At 37.1% G+C, this 16,774-nt stretch overlaps 3 protein-coding genes across 4 annotated transcripts; 1 reads left to right on the top strand and 2 right to left on the bottom strand.

The window, feature by feature from the left end:
* LOC105050264 (protein RGF1 INDUCIBLE TRANSCRIPTION FACTOR 1) lies at positions 1–2,048 on the top strand. The gene is made up of 4 exons (XM_019852285.3): positions 1–267; positions 349–594; positions 684–824; positions 1,536–2,048. The coding sequence occupies exons 1-4, from the start codon at positions 244–246 to the stop codon at positions 1,857–1,859; spliced, it is 735 nt and encodes a 244-aa protein (XP_019707844.1). The 5' UTR covers positions 1–243; the 3' UTR covers positions 1,860–2,048.
* Positions 2,049–4,750: 2,702 nt separating this feature from the next.
* LOC105050096 (uncharacterized methyltransferase At2g41040, chloroplastic) lies at positions 4,751–11,917 on the bottom strand. 2 transcript variants are annotated; one of them, XM_010929965.4, is made up of 8 exons: positions 11,622–11,917; positions 10,246–10,343; positions 10,024–10,164; positions 8,341–8,422; positions 7,753–7,946; positions 6,490–6,601; positions 5,224–5,337; positions 4,751–5,152 (listed from the first exon to the last, which is right to left on the bottom strand). In XM_010929965.4, exons 1-8 carry the CDS (start codon positions 11,808–11,810, stop codon positions 5,015–5,017), a joined length of 1,068 nt encoding a protein of 355 aa, XP_010928267.1. In that variant the 5' UTR covers positions 11,811–11,917; the 3' UTR covers positions 4,751–5,014. The 2 variants fall into 2 exon arrangements, with proteins under 2 accessions (XP_010928267.1, XP_073117969.1); XM_073261868.1 differs by having other exon boundaries at positions 11,551–11,683.
* Positions 11,918–15,089: 3,172 nt separating this feature from the next.
* On the bottom strand, positions 15,090–16,774 carry LOC105050095 (uncharacterized). The gene is made up of 3 exons (XM_010929964.4): positions 15,822–16,774; positions 15,682–15,731; positions 15,090–15,539 (listed from the first exon to the last, which is right to left on the bottom strand). The coding sequence occupies exons 1-3, from the start codon at positions 16,066–16,068 to the stop codon at positions 15,357–15,359; spliced, it is 480 nt and encodes a 159-aa protein (XP_010928266.1). The 5' UTR covers positions 16,069–16,774; the 3' UTR covers positions 15,090–15,356.

Here is a 16,774-nt window from a genome sequence, read left to right as displayed (position 1 = left end):
GGGAGTGGGATGGGAAACACCAAAAACAGCACCCACGTTCCCCTCACCTCTTTCTTTTTCTTTATGCCTCCCCTCACCCCGAGCCCTCCCCTCAAACGTAGCTCTCCATGAAATAAATATATACCCACCCTCCTCCTCCAGATCCTCCCTAAATACTATCCATCTCCAAACTCTTCTCCCTCTCCCTTTCACTCATTCTCTCATCTAGCTTTCCATATTCCTTCTCTCGTTGTATCACAGTTTATGCTGGTCGATCTGAACATGGTGGTGGGTGTCTCTCTTATCCTCTCAACTCCAAAAATTTGTTTTACCTTGCTTACGAGCCTTTCTTTCTCTTGCTTTTGATAGGGACTGTGGAAGCCAGCATGGTTGGAGGCTCTCGACACGCAGAAGTTCTTCGTGGCTTGTTCTCTTCACGAGAACGCGAAGAAGAACGAGAAGAACATTTGTTGTTTGGATTGCTGCACTAGTATCTGCCCCCATTGCGTGCCATCGCACCGCTTCCATAGGTTGGTGCAGGTCCGGCGTTATGTTTACCATGATGTGGTGAGACTGGAGGACATCGAGAAGCTTATAGACAGTTCTAATGTGCAGGTTGGTTAACTAATTAGGATCATATGATGATAGAGAGTTCTCTTTGCTTGATAGGCTCGAAATCTCTTATGGTTTCACCTCTTTTGTAGTCATATACTATTAATAGCTCCAAGGTAGTGTTCCTTAAGAAGAGGCCTCAGAGCAGGCAGTTTAAGGGATCAGGAAACATCTGTACCTCCTGTGACAGGAGCCTTCAAGAGCCTTATATCCATTGTTCTCTGGGCTGCAAGGTAATCAACAAATTCCATATTGCATGTTACTTGCTTGTTCAGTCAGTATTCTCCATGATATCTCCAGCAAAACTTTAGCTTTCTATATCTTAATTTTTTCCTAATGTTAATTTAACAAGGCTTACTCGAATTGAAGTACAGGATATATATTCTTTTTTTCTTTTTTTTCTTTTTTTGAAGTGGGAAATTCAAATTTATTAACGGAGAAATATACGTACAGTACAGGATATATATTCATCAACCCCTCGTATGTAATGAACACCAATTCTATGGTAGCTTTGATGGTGAACAAATTTAATTATGAGCAGAAAATTTTAGATCAAAGAAGTGGACATGATGACCTCTCAACAAGACAATAACACCCAATGAATTGGTGCCAAGTTTCTGGCTCAAGCAACTTGGGTAAGTCACTATACAAAGGATAATGATTCATGGAAGGGAAGCCAACTGAGTTGAATTCATGCAATCAACAAACAGTCCTTTGAGAACAGCTTTTGTTTCTCGATGGTTAGATAATGGGATTTGACACAAGAAACAGCAATCTTCAAGGCGCAAACCAAAAGCCAACATGAATGCAACTCAAAAGCTAAAACACAAAGTTTCAACTTTACCTTTATCGGTCTAGAACTTTTATGGCATGTAATCAGAGCTCAATAATATGATCTAGATCAAGACTGCCAATTTGAGTGATTTAAATTTACTTCTCTGTAGGTGGACTACATATTAAGGCAAAAAAAGGATCTTTCCCCATACTTGAGGACATGTGAGACACTTCAACTGAGTCCAGACTTCTTCATCCCCCATGATGCCGATGATGAGGCCAATGAGACCACCCACTCCACCGTCATGGAAGGTGAGGAACCCATGGGCTCATCAGACTCGGAAAATTTGAATGCGCCATGCACTGAGTTTGTCCGCAAGAAGAGAAGTGGGCTCTATGCTTGTGCAAGGTCAGCAAGCAGAGTTTCTGATGAGGACATGTCCACGAACATGAGCAGAAGAAAAGGCATTCCACACAGATCCCCTCTGTGCTAAGAGCTGATACTCTTGACTGCTCCTTTCTCTCTTCCTATTAAACTAAGCAGTTTTTCCTTTTCTTTTTTCTTCCTTTCTTCTTCTTCTTCTTCTTCTGGTATTAATCGCCTCATATGAGTCCTATTCCAAGCTTTCAATGTAAATTTGCCAAAGGCTATTTTAAATCAATTGTTCTACTTAGTCATGAAATGGTGCTCTTATTAATTAAGCTGTCTCTTGTACATTTCCAGCAATTTTGCACTTATTTATAAAATATGTGGTTTCAATAGAACCCTCTGCAAGCTCTTGAGAACCCTCTGCAAGCTCTTGAGCATGGGGTATACTTATATAAAAAGAACTGAAAATTACATAGCCATTTTACTGCCATAAAATTTTACATTGAATCCTTGTCCTTAAATATTTTAAGCGTTACGAAAATGTGGGTGCATCATATAGATTGATTATGCCTATGATGTTACATTATGTTGGGATACAAAGGTTTGAAGCCGTGGAATCAAAAGGTCTAGAAATGCTAAATTTTGAAATATATACAGGTGAGGCAAACCAAGTGCTTCATGGTGTAATATAAATGAAGACTCTTTCTTCTTTTATGCAACACCGATCTCCTTGATCAGAGCCTCCAATGCGTACTTTTAGAACTCAAGGGATGAATTATTAAAACCTCTAGAGTCTCGACTCCTTTCTTTCTGTCAACTATAAGCACGGATATCCTTCGCAATTGATGAGCAAATATGGAACGCTTATGGAGGGATGTTATAGAAGCAATACCTTCCCTAGGCTACTACAATCAATAGTTGCTCAATCATATATAAATTACTAAATCAAAGTTATTCATTATAAGGTTAACTGAATTCTTGACAAAAAGAATTCAAATTTAAATTCCACCGAGTTTGTTGAAATTTTATGATGAAGATAATTTAAGATCAAGTTTCTGATAAAATGAAGAGATCCACAAAATACTGATCATCAGGATAAGATTTCGATGCTTTTGATATTTGAAGAAACTATAAGTACACTCATCTGAATTTGGGCAATTAAGGATTAACATTTCATTGCACTTTGCTTAAAGATCTAACATATTTATCATAGGTGCAATGCTGCAAAGCATCTTATCATATACCTTTTCAATTTATCTATTAGCACTTATATCAGTCATTTTTTAATGGCATGTTCCCTACGGTCCCACAAATAGAATCCTCATAATAAGGTGAGATCGTTTGCCATGCATCATTTCACTAGGAAAATCTCAGCTTGTCGAATTACCTCAATCAACTTAAGCAAGGATCCTTTCCTTCAGCTTTAATGGAACTTCTCATGAATCTGAGATCCTTCTTGCAGCCAACTTTGAAAGACCTTTTTCCTTCCATTTGCTCAACAAAAGTTCACAAGCCCACCTTCAACATTTACTTTGGTTCCTTTATGAAGAAGCTCCTATTCCAAGAAGCTTTTCTATTAAGAAAATCTCTTACCGAAGAGCCTGCTTCATATAAAATACCCAGCCCCCAATGCAACCAATATGTATTAAATGTAATAATGTTTCATTTTGTCTGGCTTATTCAAAATATTAATTAATTTACGAGGGAAAAGAATAGCCATTCCAAGTGGAAGTCTTTATGCATCGAATGCAGAGTATTCTATGACAATTATGACTTACATAATGGAGGCCAATATGCAAGGCGTTGTCAGATTATCTCGAGATCAGAATGCAAAATTAATTGTTTTCTTATTGAAAACTCTGGGAAGAGTGAGGGATGGGTTGATCTGTCCCATGCCCTGTGACCATATGATTCGACACCAGCTGGAATGCTCGGGAGAAGCACTCGTGCGCGTCATTGTCTCAGTTTTTTATACTTTTATTATATCTAACCTCTTCTTATTAAAACCTTAAAATCTTTGTCACCCTCCCTAGATGAAGATTTTAAAATGGTTTTAGTTTCACCAGAGGGAAAGGCCTTTTTGACTTTGACTGGAACCAGAATCTTCCATTGGATTACTTTTGAGTACTAACTGCCGTTTAAGGGTAACACAAGTTGGTTTGTATTGTTGCAGATCCAGTCTCATTACATGTTAAATATCAGGCGTATACATGAAGTAGAAAATTTTTCAGAGAAGAAAATGAGTGGAGTTTTGCACTGGTCTGTAGTAATATGATTTGTAATGGCAACAGCAATAGGACATTCAGCAGTTTCCTTTTTTTTCTTTCTCCTTTTTCTTCATGAGAATTCAGATAGGTTGTTAGTTAGACCTTGAGCAGGGAATAGAAATAATAGAATCTAACATCAGGTCCCACACACCTCAGCTTGGTCTTCAGGACAAAGTTGCCCTGCTCCTTTTTCTTCTATGGAATGCAAGTGTCCATTATGAAACAGCTTCTATCTTCATTTGCATTGTAATGGCGACTTCTCACTCAACCTTTGTCTGGCTGACATCCAAGGACAGTCAGATTATTTGTCTGGTTTTACTGTTTATATAAAGGGGATTCACGCGCATCTTTGGTGGTTTAGATAACCCAAACCCAGAAGTATTAATTAATTCACATAATTTCGGAAAAAATTATGCAAAATAATTCAAATAGAAGTACATCATTGGTGAATGAGGTCCTAGTCAATCATCAAACACTCCCTCTTGAATGAGTAACATGCAAGCATTGCTAAGTGGTAGTACCATATATTCAGCCAAGCCCACATTCAACCTGTAGTATCCAATTCTGTTGCAGCCACATTGCAGAAAAATTTGATAGCGATATAGATGCTGCCAGAGTTTAGTAGCAAATAAAAAGAACAAATGCCATTAAGAATATCATTAATGATATATTCCCAGTTTGGTAATGTGATTAACTGACTACAGACTGGTAATACATCAGATAGCCATCATTATCCTCTACTGCAATTCCCGTAACATGATGTTTAAAAATAAAACAATAGACACTGTCATAACCAACCAGTTCAAAAAGCGCGTATATAGTTACAAATGGTATTCCTAAATGGCTTTCACTAGGGTTTCTTGGTTCTGTCAATTAACCACCTAAAACAACTTCACCAACTATTTGTTTCTTTCCAGTCCCATGCTCTGATCATATATATTATCTTGATACGAGTACTTCAGAGATTGCTATCATTCCAAAATTTTCATGAAGTTCAATTTCAACTCCCGAGTCATGGTTTCTGTGCAGAGAACATGATGAAGGACCTTTGTACTTTGCTTGTGTAATTGATGAGACCACAGGACTTGCACAAGTCTTCAATTTCTTTTTCAGTAAAATAGTTATAGCTGCTGTTCTCTTGCCCAAAGAACTGCAACAATCATGAAAATTTCATCTCAGTGGCAGTATAATGAGACATGCGGTAAATAAGTGGCTGAGTACCTGTCTGAGAGGCCTCAAAGCTCCAGAAGAGAATGGACTATTTAAAGGAGAGGACAAAAAGGTGGTCGCCACAAAGACACCACCACTTCTTAAGACACGACTTATTTCAGCAACCTGGTGAACATAATTAAAATCATTATGCTGCAACAACTAATCAAAATGAACAAAAAAACGAAAATAAAAACTATGGAGAAAAGAAATCTGCACCAAAACAAAAGCAGAGTGCACATAAGAAGCAGTGTTACCTGGACACTAGCTTCCAGCCTAGAGTGCACGTAAGCTCTTTGGCAGCCACTTTTGAAGATTTGAAGAAAGTCGAACTCTTCCAACAATGAGTGAGTAGTTTTTTTTTTTTTTTTTTTTTTTTTGAGATTTTTAAGGATGTGGGTACTAAAAATTTGCAAAATATTATTTTGCTAATATTCTTAAGTTAATTGGAAAGTTTGCATGAGAAACATAATCATAGTAATCTTAACCAACAAAATTTTTTAAACATTTTCTTTTAAATGTTTAAACAGAGAATATTTAAAGGTATCAATATATAATTTAGCTAAATTTATATGTTATCCTAGTATCTCTCCCCCACCCCTCCTCTTGTAGAGTCAGACACTTGGATATACCTAGCCTAATCCAGTTCTTGTATCTGTGTCCATGCAACATTGATGATAAGCTCAAGTGGAATAAGAAAATCCCTTGTTAATGATAAGAATAAAAAAATTAGGAAAAGGAATTTATTTCCAAATTAAATTAGAAGTGTATCACAAAATTAAAGCTCATGCTCTTAGTCATGCAACTGGAAATCTTGGTCGAGGAAAGAATGTATTGATTATAGTCTGAGAGGAAAGGATATATTGATTGTATTTGTACCATCCAATAGCAGAAACTTTGTACTATGGTTTGCTAACTCCAGCATGTGGGTCTTGAATGAGTCAAGGGATTGTAAGGTCATCTCTTTCCGTTGTAATATTCTAATCTAAGACTAGGGTCAATATCTTAGCATGTTGCTGTGACTTATATAGTCAGTCCTGTCATCATTCTTATCATATGTATGATGAGGTACCCTATTTTGAAGAGGAAGTACTAAAGAATATAATCATTCAATAACATATTAGATTATGAAAGTTCTAGTTATAGTAGAATTTAATTAAGAGTCAATTATGGATTTTTTCATAAACATGTAGTGGGATGACCAATATTTATGTTGAGAAATTCCTTATATGTAGAAAAATCGAAATGATAAACATAAAGACACGTTTGAGTACTTACTGCATTGGAAGGAGAGGGCCAACAGTGCAAGGCAGCACCGGCATGAATGGCATCAACCGAACATGATGCAAAGGGGAGCCTGGAAATGTCAGCCCTTACAAGAGCAAGATTCCTGGAAATTTCAAACAATAAAGATAAAACGTCTCAGCTATGTGGAGCTAGAAGTAAGGTTTAAAATACAGTTGAAATTACCACTATCATGGTGTCCATAATTAGTCAACTTTTAAATAAAAGTCACATGGCCACTGTGCTTTCAGGCAGATGGATTCATCCAAAAGAAGAAGATTAGAAGGGCACAACTTATTCACTAAAAACAAGCAATAGAATCAGCCAGTTGAATGCCAGCAAGACAGATATAAAAGGAACCACAAATAGGATTTCTTCTGTTTAATTGGTCCATGATACATGTAATAAACGAATTTTCAGTTTCCAGGTGAACATTAATGTCTCAAAAGGGACCACCTTTGCCTTCGCATGCATCTGCCGATCCTGTTCAAGTAATTTTTTTAAAGACATTCTGCTACAGTAGACATTCTGATGTTTGAATCTGTATACTCAATTATACAAAAAAAAAACAAAGTAAAATAAATAAAAAGACCATATTAGGCGAAGTAAATTGTTAGTAATAATATAATGGCCCTTCTTCAGGAAGGGATTTAGACAGCCCAATAATAGCCCCCTCTCATAGCACATTCATGTGCAACAGAACAAGGCTAGAGAAACTGAGTATCAACAGTATACTGTGCACCACCTTTGCTTCCTGATTGTGGCATTTCTTATCCCACCCTCTCTAATTTCAACTTTCCTGTCTTTTCATTCATTACATTAAAGCATTAGCCCCATCATCTGGACACAGAATTTAAATCTCTCTTTCCAGAAAGGGTCAGGCATGTGATATAGCTTGGTAGGCCATTGCTTCTGCAACCAGTAACTTATGGTCCATGTGCAACTGAAATATTACCGAAGGAACTTAGAAAAGTAAGAAGCAAGAATTACAGTAGGGAGGAAATTTAGGTGAAATGATGATCAACCTGCCTGCTCCAAGGATACAACACATTTTAATTGTATATATTCATCATCATGGCAATGGGTTGACAGACTATTCATTTGAAAGGCAAAGAGGGGCATCACCACTGTCTGATACACCCACCACATTAGCTCATAGAAAAAAACTCATATCAATCCTTAAACTGAACTTTAGACTACAAGATGTTTATAAAGACTGAAGTACGACCAAAGTACCATGATAAGGAAGACACTCACATAGTGGAAAGAGTATCATCTTGCTTAATGAATTCAAAGCATTGGTGAAGCATGTTCTCAGAAAAATCCAACGCAATAACAGCAGAGTAAGATCCAGATTTTGCAAATTTTCTTGAAAACAAGCCGCTCCCGCAGCTCACATCGACAAGCAGACCACCTGCTACAGTCTTGAAGTACTCTTGAGCCATATTGAACTGCCAAAGTCAATTACAGACCTGAAATTTGTCAATCATTTGAAATCTCTCCACTACAATGATATTCTGATCTATTTGTGAGACATTGAGGTTTTTTTCTTTATGTTGCACCATGAAAAATAAATTATGCACAGGAAAGATATCTAGTGGAACTTATAATCAGTCTGAGTTTAAAATAGATGCATAAAATTATAGAAAATATTATCTAAACAATGACAATGGAAGGTTTCCTCAGACTTGTTTTTTTTTTTTTTTAATATCGCACCATGAAAAATAAATTATGCACAGGAAAGATATACAGTGGAATTTATAATCAATGGCAATGGAAGGATTTCTTAAATGATAACAAAAATATAATAGAGGCATGGAGAAGCAGAAAAGGCAAGGAAACAACCTCTTCATCAGGACCCGGGAAACCACTCCTGTTGAAGTTCTGACGCCATCCTCTCTCATAGAGGAATGAGACAAATGGACTTCTAAAATAATCAAAAAATGATATGCGAGAGAGAGAGAGAATATAGTCAGAAAATTATAACTCAAAAAAACAGGATATGGATATAAATGCAAATAAGGTGTGCCCACCAACATGGTAAGAATACCATATAGCCAAAGAATAAGAAAGTATCATGTGAAAACTACATGAGAAATGAACCACAAACACAAGTAAATCTAACAAATCTCTTCATTCCATTTTTGAGGAAAGGCATCCTCTCCTAGCCTTCCACACTTCCTCAATCTTCACATTGCCAGACTATACACATGTTTTTAATTTAATTTACTTATAAGAATTAATCCTTTTATGTGTCTCTATCGGCAATCTCTTAATTACAAGTAATGGCAACATCGACCTAAATAGCACACAAGTTGAACAAGATTGCTTCACATGGATTAAGCAAAATTTTACTACCTAATCTAGTTGAACCCTCATGCCTTGTTCCAATAATAAATGCATATGCCAGTTGGCAAATATTACCTACCTCAAAGGGTGGCCTTCTGTAGATTCATGTGCTGAATTAATTAAACAAGAACCATATATCTTTGTAGTAAAATAAACAAGATCATGTAATTCACAAAAGTTGGCTTAGGCATCATTTTCTTTGGTGGAAAGAATATATGGTGCATTCTTTCTCATAAATATGAGGTACCACCAGTGACTTGAAAACATTCTGGAAGTGCATCTAGCATCATTATAGGCAAAGATTACACATTTTTTTTTGTTTACACCCTCTGCTTTCATTCTCTATGATGTTGCTTTTTTACTGGATCATGTACAATAATGGCAATGTGGATGTAATTCTCTATTGAGAATAGCAGATCTCATATCCTTCAAATTGGTTGGACTGAGCTTCTTACAGCATGAAAACAGATATCTCAAACCTATAACAGCTAAGATTTGCAAAATTAGGATTCAGAAAGGAAGAAGACACACTGTGAAAAGCCAGGTAATTTATTCTCATTCTTCATCACTACAGTTTGCAAAATCTGGGTACGTTAGTCTGATACATGATTCATATATTTCTTGCAGCTTACAATTTTCCAGGTGAATATTTCTCAAGGAACTCCATCAAAAAAACAAAGAATATTTCTCAAGGAACAAAGCTCTTGGTCTATTAATGAGTATATCTAGCTGCAAGAACCTGCTAGCTAAACAGTGGAACAAACAAGTCATGAAACAATGCTAAATTTGATATAAGCTGATATACATGACAAAAATCACATATACATTTCTTAGTTTCCAATGTAGAGTCAAGCAATTCATTGAAAAAAGACATCAGCAATTAAGACTCAACACAATATGAATCACTTACAGTCACATAATACATAAAAACTCAAAACTGAGAAAGATAATTGGACATTAAGAAGAAGCACGGTCATTAATAACATTGAGAGCTTCAATTCTGTATGTACAGCCATAAACCGAAACCGACTATCCTTATCCCAACTATCTTGGGACCATAGAAAAGCAGTAGAGCAAAACAAACAGACAAACAAACAAATAAATAAATAACCAGCCCAAATCCCTAGGATAAAGCATTAAGTTAATAGAGATACATAAGGAAAACATTTAGAATCATACCTAAATAGCTCGGTTCTTGTAGGCTTGAGCTCATTGTACTCTTTTGTTCCTGAAGTAATAGTCAGATCCAAGTAGACATCTTTGCTGGAGAATGACTTGTTGCATTTCAGACACTTGAATCCAGACCTGTAGATTGCTGGCCTGCAGCTCATAGAAGATAAAACAAGCGCCAGAACCAGGTGTTTAAGCGAACTTTTCCAATGTTACAACACAAAGACTTACAAATTTAACCCTGAAGGTCCTTTTCTCATCAGCGGTTCATAGCATATTGGACATGCAAGCAAGTTGACTTCCAAAAAGTCCTGTTTTACTTGAGTATCCTGAAAAATCCAAGAGGTCATACAATTTTACATGACCATGCAAAAGCAGCAAGAACATAACAAAACTCCAAGACATGCAGCCAAAAAAGAGAATGGTGATTCTAATTAAAGTTTATGTGATACAACTACACCACATCCCAGTGATTCAAATGAAATGCAGGTTTATAATCTTCAAATTAAAAGATGTGTGTGAAGCTTATCGCTGCAGTGAGAACTTTTGCATTCAATAAATGTTTTCAAACAGGAAAAAGGAAGCCATAAGGACATGGCTGTACCAGCTTGCGCATAAAACCACAAATAGATGATAGCTAGCAGACGGATTTCCTCATTGTGTTGCATGTATCTATTCATGTTTCTACATTTTAGCAAGGACAAATAGCAACAATTGTTTTTTTTTTTTTTTTTTTAAATAAAAAAAGGGAGCAAAAGGCAGTTACTCATACAAATGATAATGCTCAATATACACTATTACCTGCATGATCCTAAGACCTAAGTCAAGTTCCAGTTGGTGCAAATCAGGTTACAGGATGGTGATAACGGTAGAAGGAAAAGAAGGCCCATGGATAGAGACCGTTGGAGGTTTTGTTAATGATGTGAATCTTGAAGAAAAGCAGGCATTCAAACATCTGCACCCTATGTTGGTGAAAACTATTGTTATTTACAATACATATGATATTAATCTTGCAAATATCCAATACTCGAAAGAAACCATCATCTCACAAAACATGATTTACCACAAAGACTTGCATTCAAATTTTTCGCACAACGATCCTCACCTAATCCTGCTTCCTAAACACACCCAATAAATAATTCAAGTTATCAAACAGTTAGAACAACCACAAACAGATTAGTCCCACTGGTTCAAGCATTACCACCCACCATATAATAGGCGTGAGGACTCAGGCTGCGTACAATTAAAAAAAAAAAAAAAGAAAAAGAAAAAACAAACAAACATCTCTTCGAATTCTGCTCGGCAAGCATGGTAAACCAGTGTCGCTGTCACTCTCCCCATCTCAGACTCATTTAATTCCATAAAATTTCGCAGCAAATGCTCCGAGGCACCAATAAAACAGAAGATAACTACATGATTCCATACTAATCCGCAGCGAGCATCGAGATTTCATTGAGAAATAACATCAAATTACCAATATATCTAAAATTTTGAATGCTATAGACCAACAATTAAACAGCCACGCTATGATCGTACTTGGATATCTAAAAGAGTCGGATGTAAGATAAATGCTCCACTTTTGAGATCTGGATCAAGGCGAAGCATACCGGCTCAACTGTTAGTGCAGCAGCGGTGGCTCGGAGAGGGAATCCACGGAGGGAAGGGAAACTGAGGAGCGGTGGACGCGAGGGAAACCAGAAGGAATCCGGATGAGGTACGCATCTTTGGTGGTGGTGGTGGTGGTGGTGGTGAGGAGCGGCAAGAGTGGAGGAAGCCATTATAGCTCCGGATTCCATCCTTCTCTGCGCTCAGGTTCTTTCTGGCCAGGAAAAGCACCGCACCGTTGCTTTTCGCTACGGTTGTTTGCTAACGTGCGACAATGTGGGCTGCTGGTTTTTTTGCGGGAGGTCTCGTTCCGCGTTGCTGTGGGACGGGGTCTTCTAGCGTTTAGCCAGCCCGTAGCTGGGGGCCCATTTCCTACTAGTTCACCCAGGCCGACCCATAAACTGCCACGGGCTAATCTATATGTGAGCTCATCAAGGGCCTTGCGCCCGTATATGTCTGTGGATGTAGAGAGGCCATGCACGAGAAATTCTTTGTGCACCGGTGGCATAGAAAATCCGATGAAAAGATACGATTGATCTATATGACTATTATTTTCTAATATATATTTAATATTTATATTTTTATATTTTTATTTAAAATTTTGAATTATAAAAATATTCATGTTCTTTGAAAAAAATTATAATATGACATCTTATCTTGGATGTTATAATATGCCACAGGATGTCATAATTTTTTTTTCAAGAGCAGATGCATTTTAATCATTCAAAATTTTCAAACGAAAAAAATAAAACTGCAGACATTAAATGCGCGTTGAAGAGTAGTTAAATAAAAATGTCCCTCCCATATTATGACATCCTGAGCCATATTATGATATCCTACATGTAAAAAATCATAATTTGATGCAGGATATCATAATATGCTATGGAATATCATAAATTTTTGGTTCATATTATGATATGCTACTTGTAGGAAGTCATAATTTGACGCAGCATGTCATAATATGCCATAAGATGTCATAATTTTTTCAAAATAGGAGGGATATTTTCATCATTCAAAATTTCAAATAAAAAAGTAAATCTGTAGATATTAAATGTACGTTGGAAAGCTGTAGCTACATGGATCAATCAGATAAGACGATACACTCCACGTCAAATTTTCTACACCCCCTGCGGTGTACAAAGAATTTTCGGCCGCACAAACCATTGTTGTTAGCATTGACCGGCCCAAAGGGTCATATTATTTGATATAATTTACTGGAATAATATAACATGTATATAATGCCTGATACATTTCTCATCCTGCCAGAAATTACACTAGTCTTTTTGTTGAAGCATGATTGAATTCTATCTCTTGACTTAACCAATCCTGTTGATAGATTTACTTTATTTCGGCATGCCTTGATTAGCTTGGGTGAATGCCTGTGGTGGAGTTGTGGAGAGATGATTCATCAAATTATATAAGGGAGAGTCAAATAGGCGATACTACATTAAGTTAAGGGGGCTGATAGACGATTTTGGCTCCAGACCAAGTACAAGATAGGCAACACCAATTTAAAATATTCTATCCAAAATTATCAAGCAACTGATACATATAGTTTTTGAATATCCAATATATATTTGTTTCTACCGCTATCCATCTTGTACTTAGATCTGAAGATAAAATGATCGAGAACCCTTAAGTATAGACATCAGTCTACAAAAACAAACAAATAAATAAATAATAGATCTTTTATTGTAAAATTACTAATACAATGGATTTTTATTGAAAATATATTTCTAGTTTCCAAATGTGCCTGTCTTGCAAAGAACAATTAAATCTGAAATTATATGGTCTGACAGAATCTCGTCCTGATCCAGTCATGATCAAATAGTGATCTCACTGAGTAGAGATGGCCCATTAGAAGAAAGTTGAGAGATAAGGATCATTAACCGATTGAACATCTAGTTAGGGCCCGTTATATTAATTTCTTTTAACTTTGCATAACAGAGCTTTTGCATATAAATCTCTGCAAAATTTTTCTTATTGCATGGAGGGATAAATATGCGTATAGCAGCCTTACAGGGGTATATAGAGTAAATATTCATTGCAACGGTAATACCACGTCAAACTTCTAACAACCCAACGTGAATACTTACATTTCACCGATCGATTATCGTATATTTCATCGATTCTTGTGATGATACCCCATATTGCTCCACTGATTTTTGACTTTTAATTGGTTTGTTACAGATTTGACGTGATATCCCGGTTGTAACAAATATCCTTGGGGTATATATATGCTAACATTGTGTGAGTGTGCGGTGGAGATAGACTTAGTATGAACTTTCAGCACTACAATTGCCTCCGCTGTTCCAGGAGTCTATTCTAAATTTTGGTGGAGACTGTCCCTCGTTGTAAATTTTCCCTTTCCTTTTCTTCTTGTTAGGCTAGTTAAATGAGTTTCGACAACCTACGTCTGAAGACATGAATCAGATACTTAGAGATCTACTTGTACCAGAAAGCTTGCCAGGTTTTCTTTTCTTTTCTTTTCTTTTTAACGTCTGTGTTAGTTTTTTCTAACCAACCAAGCATATTAACGTAATTATCTAAATCAACTAACAATATAAGAAACATTAAAGATAGCTAAAAGCCCCTTATCTGCAGCTTCAAAGATCTTTGTCAACTTGTTCCTTAGTCCATTCACTGATGCATCTTAATTTCTATATATAAAGCAATGGAAGCAAAGATGATCAGATATCGGCAACATCATCTCAATCAGATGTTGAGCACGAGCTTGGAAGGAGTACAACATAATGTAAACTTTCTGTTGATTGAAATCTCAATTCTACCATACTTGAAAACGATTATGCACCTAATCCATCACAATAGACCTCTCTTTTATTTTAGTTTTACCTCCCTTTTTCCTTAAATGTTGAAGCACCCTTGTCTCGGCCCTATTCAAATAGCTAGGTGATTAAATTAAATGCTCGACATGGTATTAATATTATGACAACAACAGAATATTTGGTGGGACTCGTCCTAGAAACCTGCAGCATTTTCTGTGCGCTGTCCAACCCCTTAACTTTCTTTCAGCACTGCTCTGGGTTTCTTGGTTTAGTTGTACTTCAGAAATATATTATAGAATTTTCAGGAGAATAATTCGTCCCTTCCATGACCATGAGGAAGAGGTGCCAATAGGTGAGCGGCTTCACGAACAAGTCCTCTTAGCTGCCATCAACTTAATTCTCTTTGATGGTGTCCTTTTCACCGTCAACTTTTGCGTCTGTGCCTCTCTCTCTTTCTGAATGTGTGTGTGGATGACCACGAGACTTTTGAGTGGAAAGGAGGGTCTACTTACTGGTAGAGCCTTGCGGTATTCTTTTTTCCAACTAGATCACCAACTTACGTGGTTAGCATACTGCCCGGTATAACTTTTCTACTCCTTCCCATGTCAACATACCAAGGATGGCATATAATGAACGGACAACCAAGAGGTATACAATGCTTTAGGAGAGTGATATACATTGAGAACTCCTTGCATGGGAGTAATTTAAGCATTGAGAGACTTTCATATGTGCAGTTTTTAAAAAAAAAAAAAAAAAAAAATCATAGAAGTGCTCTTGTTGTGCCATATAGTTATATATACTACATCAAAGATGCTCACAAAATTACTAATTTCTCACACTTGGTCTTGAATGGAGCACATTCGGGACAAGCTAGCTGTCAAAGTTGAGGGAGAAAAGGGGAGAAGTAATCATAAAGAAAAGTTTGATGTGAGGGCAGGAAGTAAGGACTGCCTAATGGTGCTTAGACTTGTGATCCCCAGGTCCATCATAATCTTCATGAAAACTTAGTAACCTGGGGCGGACTCCCCTCATAGTCCTTGAAAGCCTTCTGCCCATAATAGTGCCCAGACAGCGTCCATTTTCTCCACATAGAGCTCCCTCATCAGCACCTTCAATCAAATTACTCCCTTTTTTCTGTTATCAAACACGAAAACATAACATCTTTTCAATATATTTTTTCCTTTTTTTTTTAAAAAAAAAAAGTAAGCAATTACCAAGTACAAACTCAATACGGTGCTCTACACTGAGAAGAATTAAAGAAAGCTTTAGTGCTCACATATGTTCTCTTGTTGAAGGCATCATATGGTTGTGCTTCCACATGGATCGCTGGAGGAGAAGAAAGAAACTAAACAATCAATTTCAATAAGCAAGGCCACGCGTGCATTCATAAAAATGAAATATGGCTTTTAGGGTTACCTGGAGCTGTGATGGACAGTAGTAGCAGCAAAAGGGTGGACGCCACCAAGGAGAGCCTCATTCCGAGAACCCTGAGCTTCAAAATGGAGCAAAGGCGAAGGCAAAGAAGGATGGCGAGAGCCGAGGCTAGAAGCCTACAATTTTGAAGGTTTAATGGAGACTGGGTTCTTTTCCCTTTCATGTTTAAGAAGTTTAGAAGTACATATGCTGATGCTAGAGAATATGAGACCAAGTCGTTTGACCGCATTAGCTTTTACTAATCCCAAAGACATGCCATGCTCCCAAAAACAACCTAGATTTTTCTTAGCAGATGTACTAAAAGCTAAAGGAATATAAATAATTATTGTTGCCGCCGGAGAGGTGATTTGGCCTAAGCCGCTGAACAGGAGTCGGACAGGAGAGGAGCGATGGTTTCTGAAGAGCTGGTCGAGATCTTTGAAATGTGCACGAGTCGGTGCCTAATCCTCAATCAATCTTTCAAATCAAATTCTGTAAAATCGTTAAAGACAGAGAAAATCCTCATGTCGGATGGAGGATTTTTGACGGTGGATTCTTTGATGCCTAAATCAATCTCCTACGGAAGCAAATAGAAGAAGTCTAAATTTTTTAGTTGGATTTATAATAATCATAAGGGAGTATGAGGTAGAACAAGATATGGATGGAGAGGCAGAATGTGGAGATTTGGCAAGTGCCAACTAATTTAGTTGATATTCCTGTGCAACAAGAGATGCTCAGAGTTTGGTGGGAAGGTGAATCTAGTTCGTATGGTCTTTATCTCTGGGAAAGGGGCATACGGCGCAAGAGTTCACTTACCTTGAGGATTCGAAGAACTTGAAGTTTATAGATGAAGATAAGTACCTATCATCTGAAGAACATGCCGTTTCTTCCCCCCTAAGGGCCTCAGAGGTGCGTCTAGATAGTTAGAGAATCACCGTTTGCACCTCCTGGTTTGT

Source organism: Elaeis guineensis, chromosome 8, assembly GCF_000442705.2.
Source record: "Elaeis guineensis isolate ETL-2024a chromosome 8, EG11, whole genome shotgun sequence".
Classification (NCBI taxonomy): Eukaryota; Viridiplantae; Streptophyta; class Magnoliopsida; order Arecales; family Arecaceae; genus Elaeis; species Elaeis guineensis.
Note: the sequence above shows the minus strand (reverse complement) of the source record. Positions and strands in the feature narration are given on the sequence as shown.

Excerpts from the sequence above, each read along its gene's own strand:
- LOC105050264 (XM_019852285.3), top strand. The coding sequence starts at position 244 with ATGCTGGTCGATCTGAACATGGTG. Across the intron at positions 595-683 it reads TAGACAGTTCTAATGTGCAG|TCATATACTATTAATAGCTC; the intron begins GTTGGTTAACTA and ends CCTCTTTTGTAG. Across the intron at positions 825-1,535 it reads ATTGTTCTCTGGGCTGCAAG|GTGGACTACATATTAAGGCA; the intron begins GTAATCAACAAA and ends ACTTCTCTGTAG.
- LOC105050096 (XM_010929965.4), bottom strand. The coding sequence starts at position 11,810 with ATGGAATCCGGAGCTATAATGGCTTCCTCCACTCTTGCCGCTCCTCAC. Across the intron at positions 7,947-8,340 it reads TCCCGGGTCCTGATGAAGAG|TTCAATATGGCTCAAGAGTA; the intron begins GTTGTTTCCTTG and ends TGACTTTGGCAG. Across the intron at positions 6,602-7,752 it reads GATGATACTCTTTCCACTAT|GAATCTTGCTCTTGTAAGGG; the intron begins GTGAGTGTCTTC and ends TGAAATTTCCAG.
- LOC105050095 (XM_010929964.4), bottom strand. The coding sequence starts at position 16,068 with ATGCGGTCAAACGACTTGGTCTCATATTCTCTAGCATCAGCATATGTA. Across the intron at positions 15,732-15,821 it reads ACTGTCCATCACAGCTCCAG|CGATCCATGTGGAAGCACAA; the intron begins GTAACCCTAAAA and ends CTTCTCCTCCAG. Across the intron at positions 15,540-15,681 it reads CCTTCAACAAGAGAACATAT|AAAAAAGGGAGTAATTTGAT; the intron begins GTGAGCACTAAA and ends GTTTGATAACAG.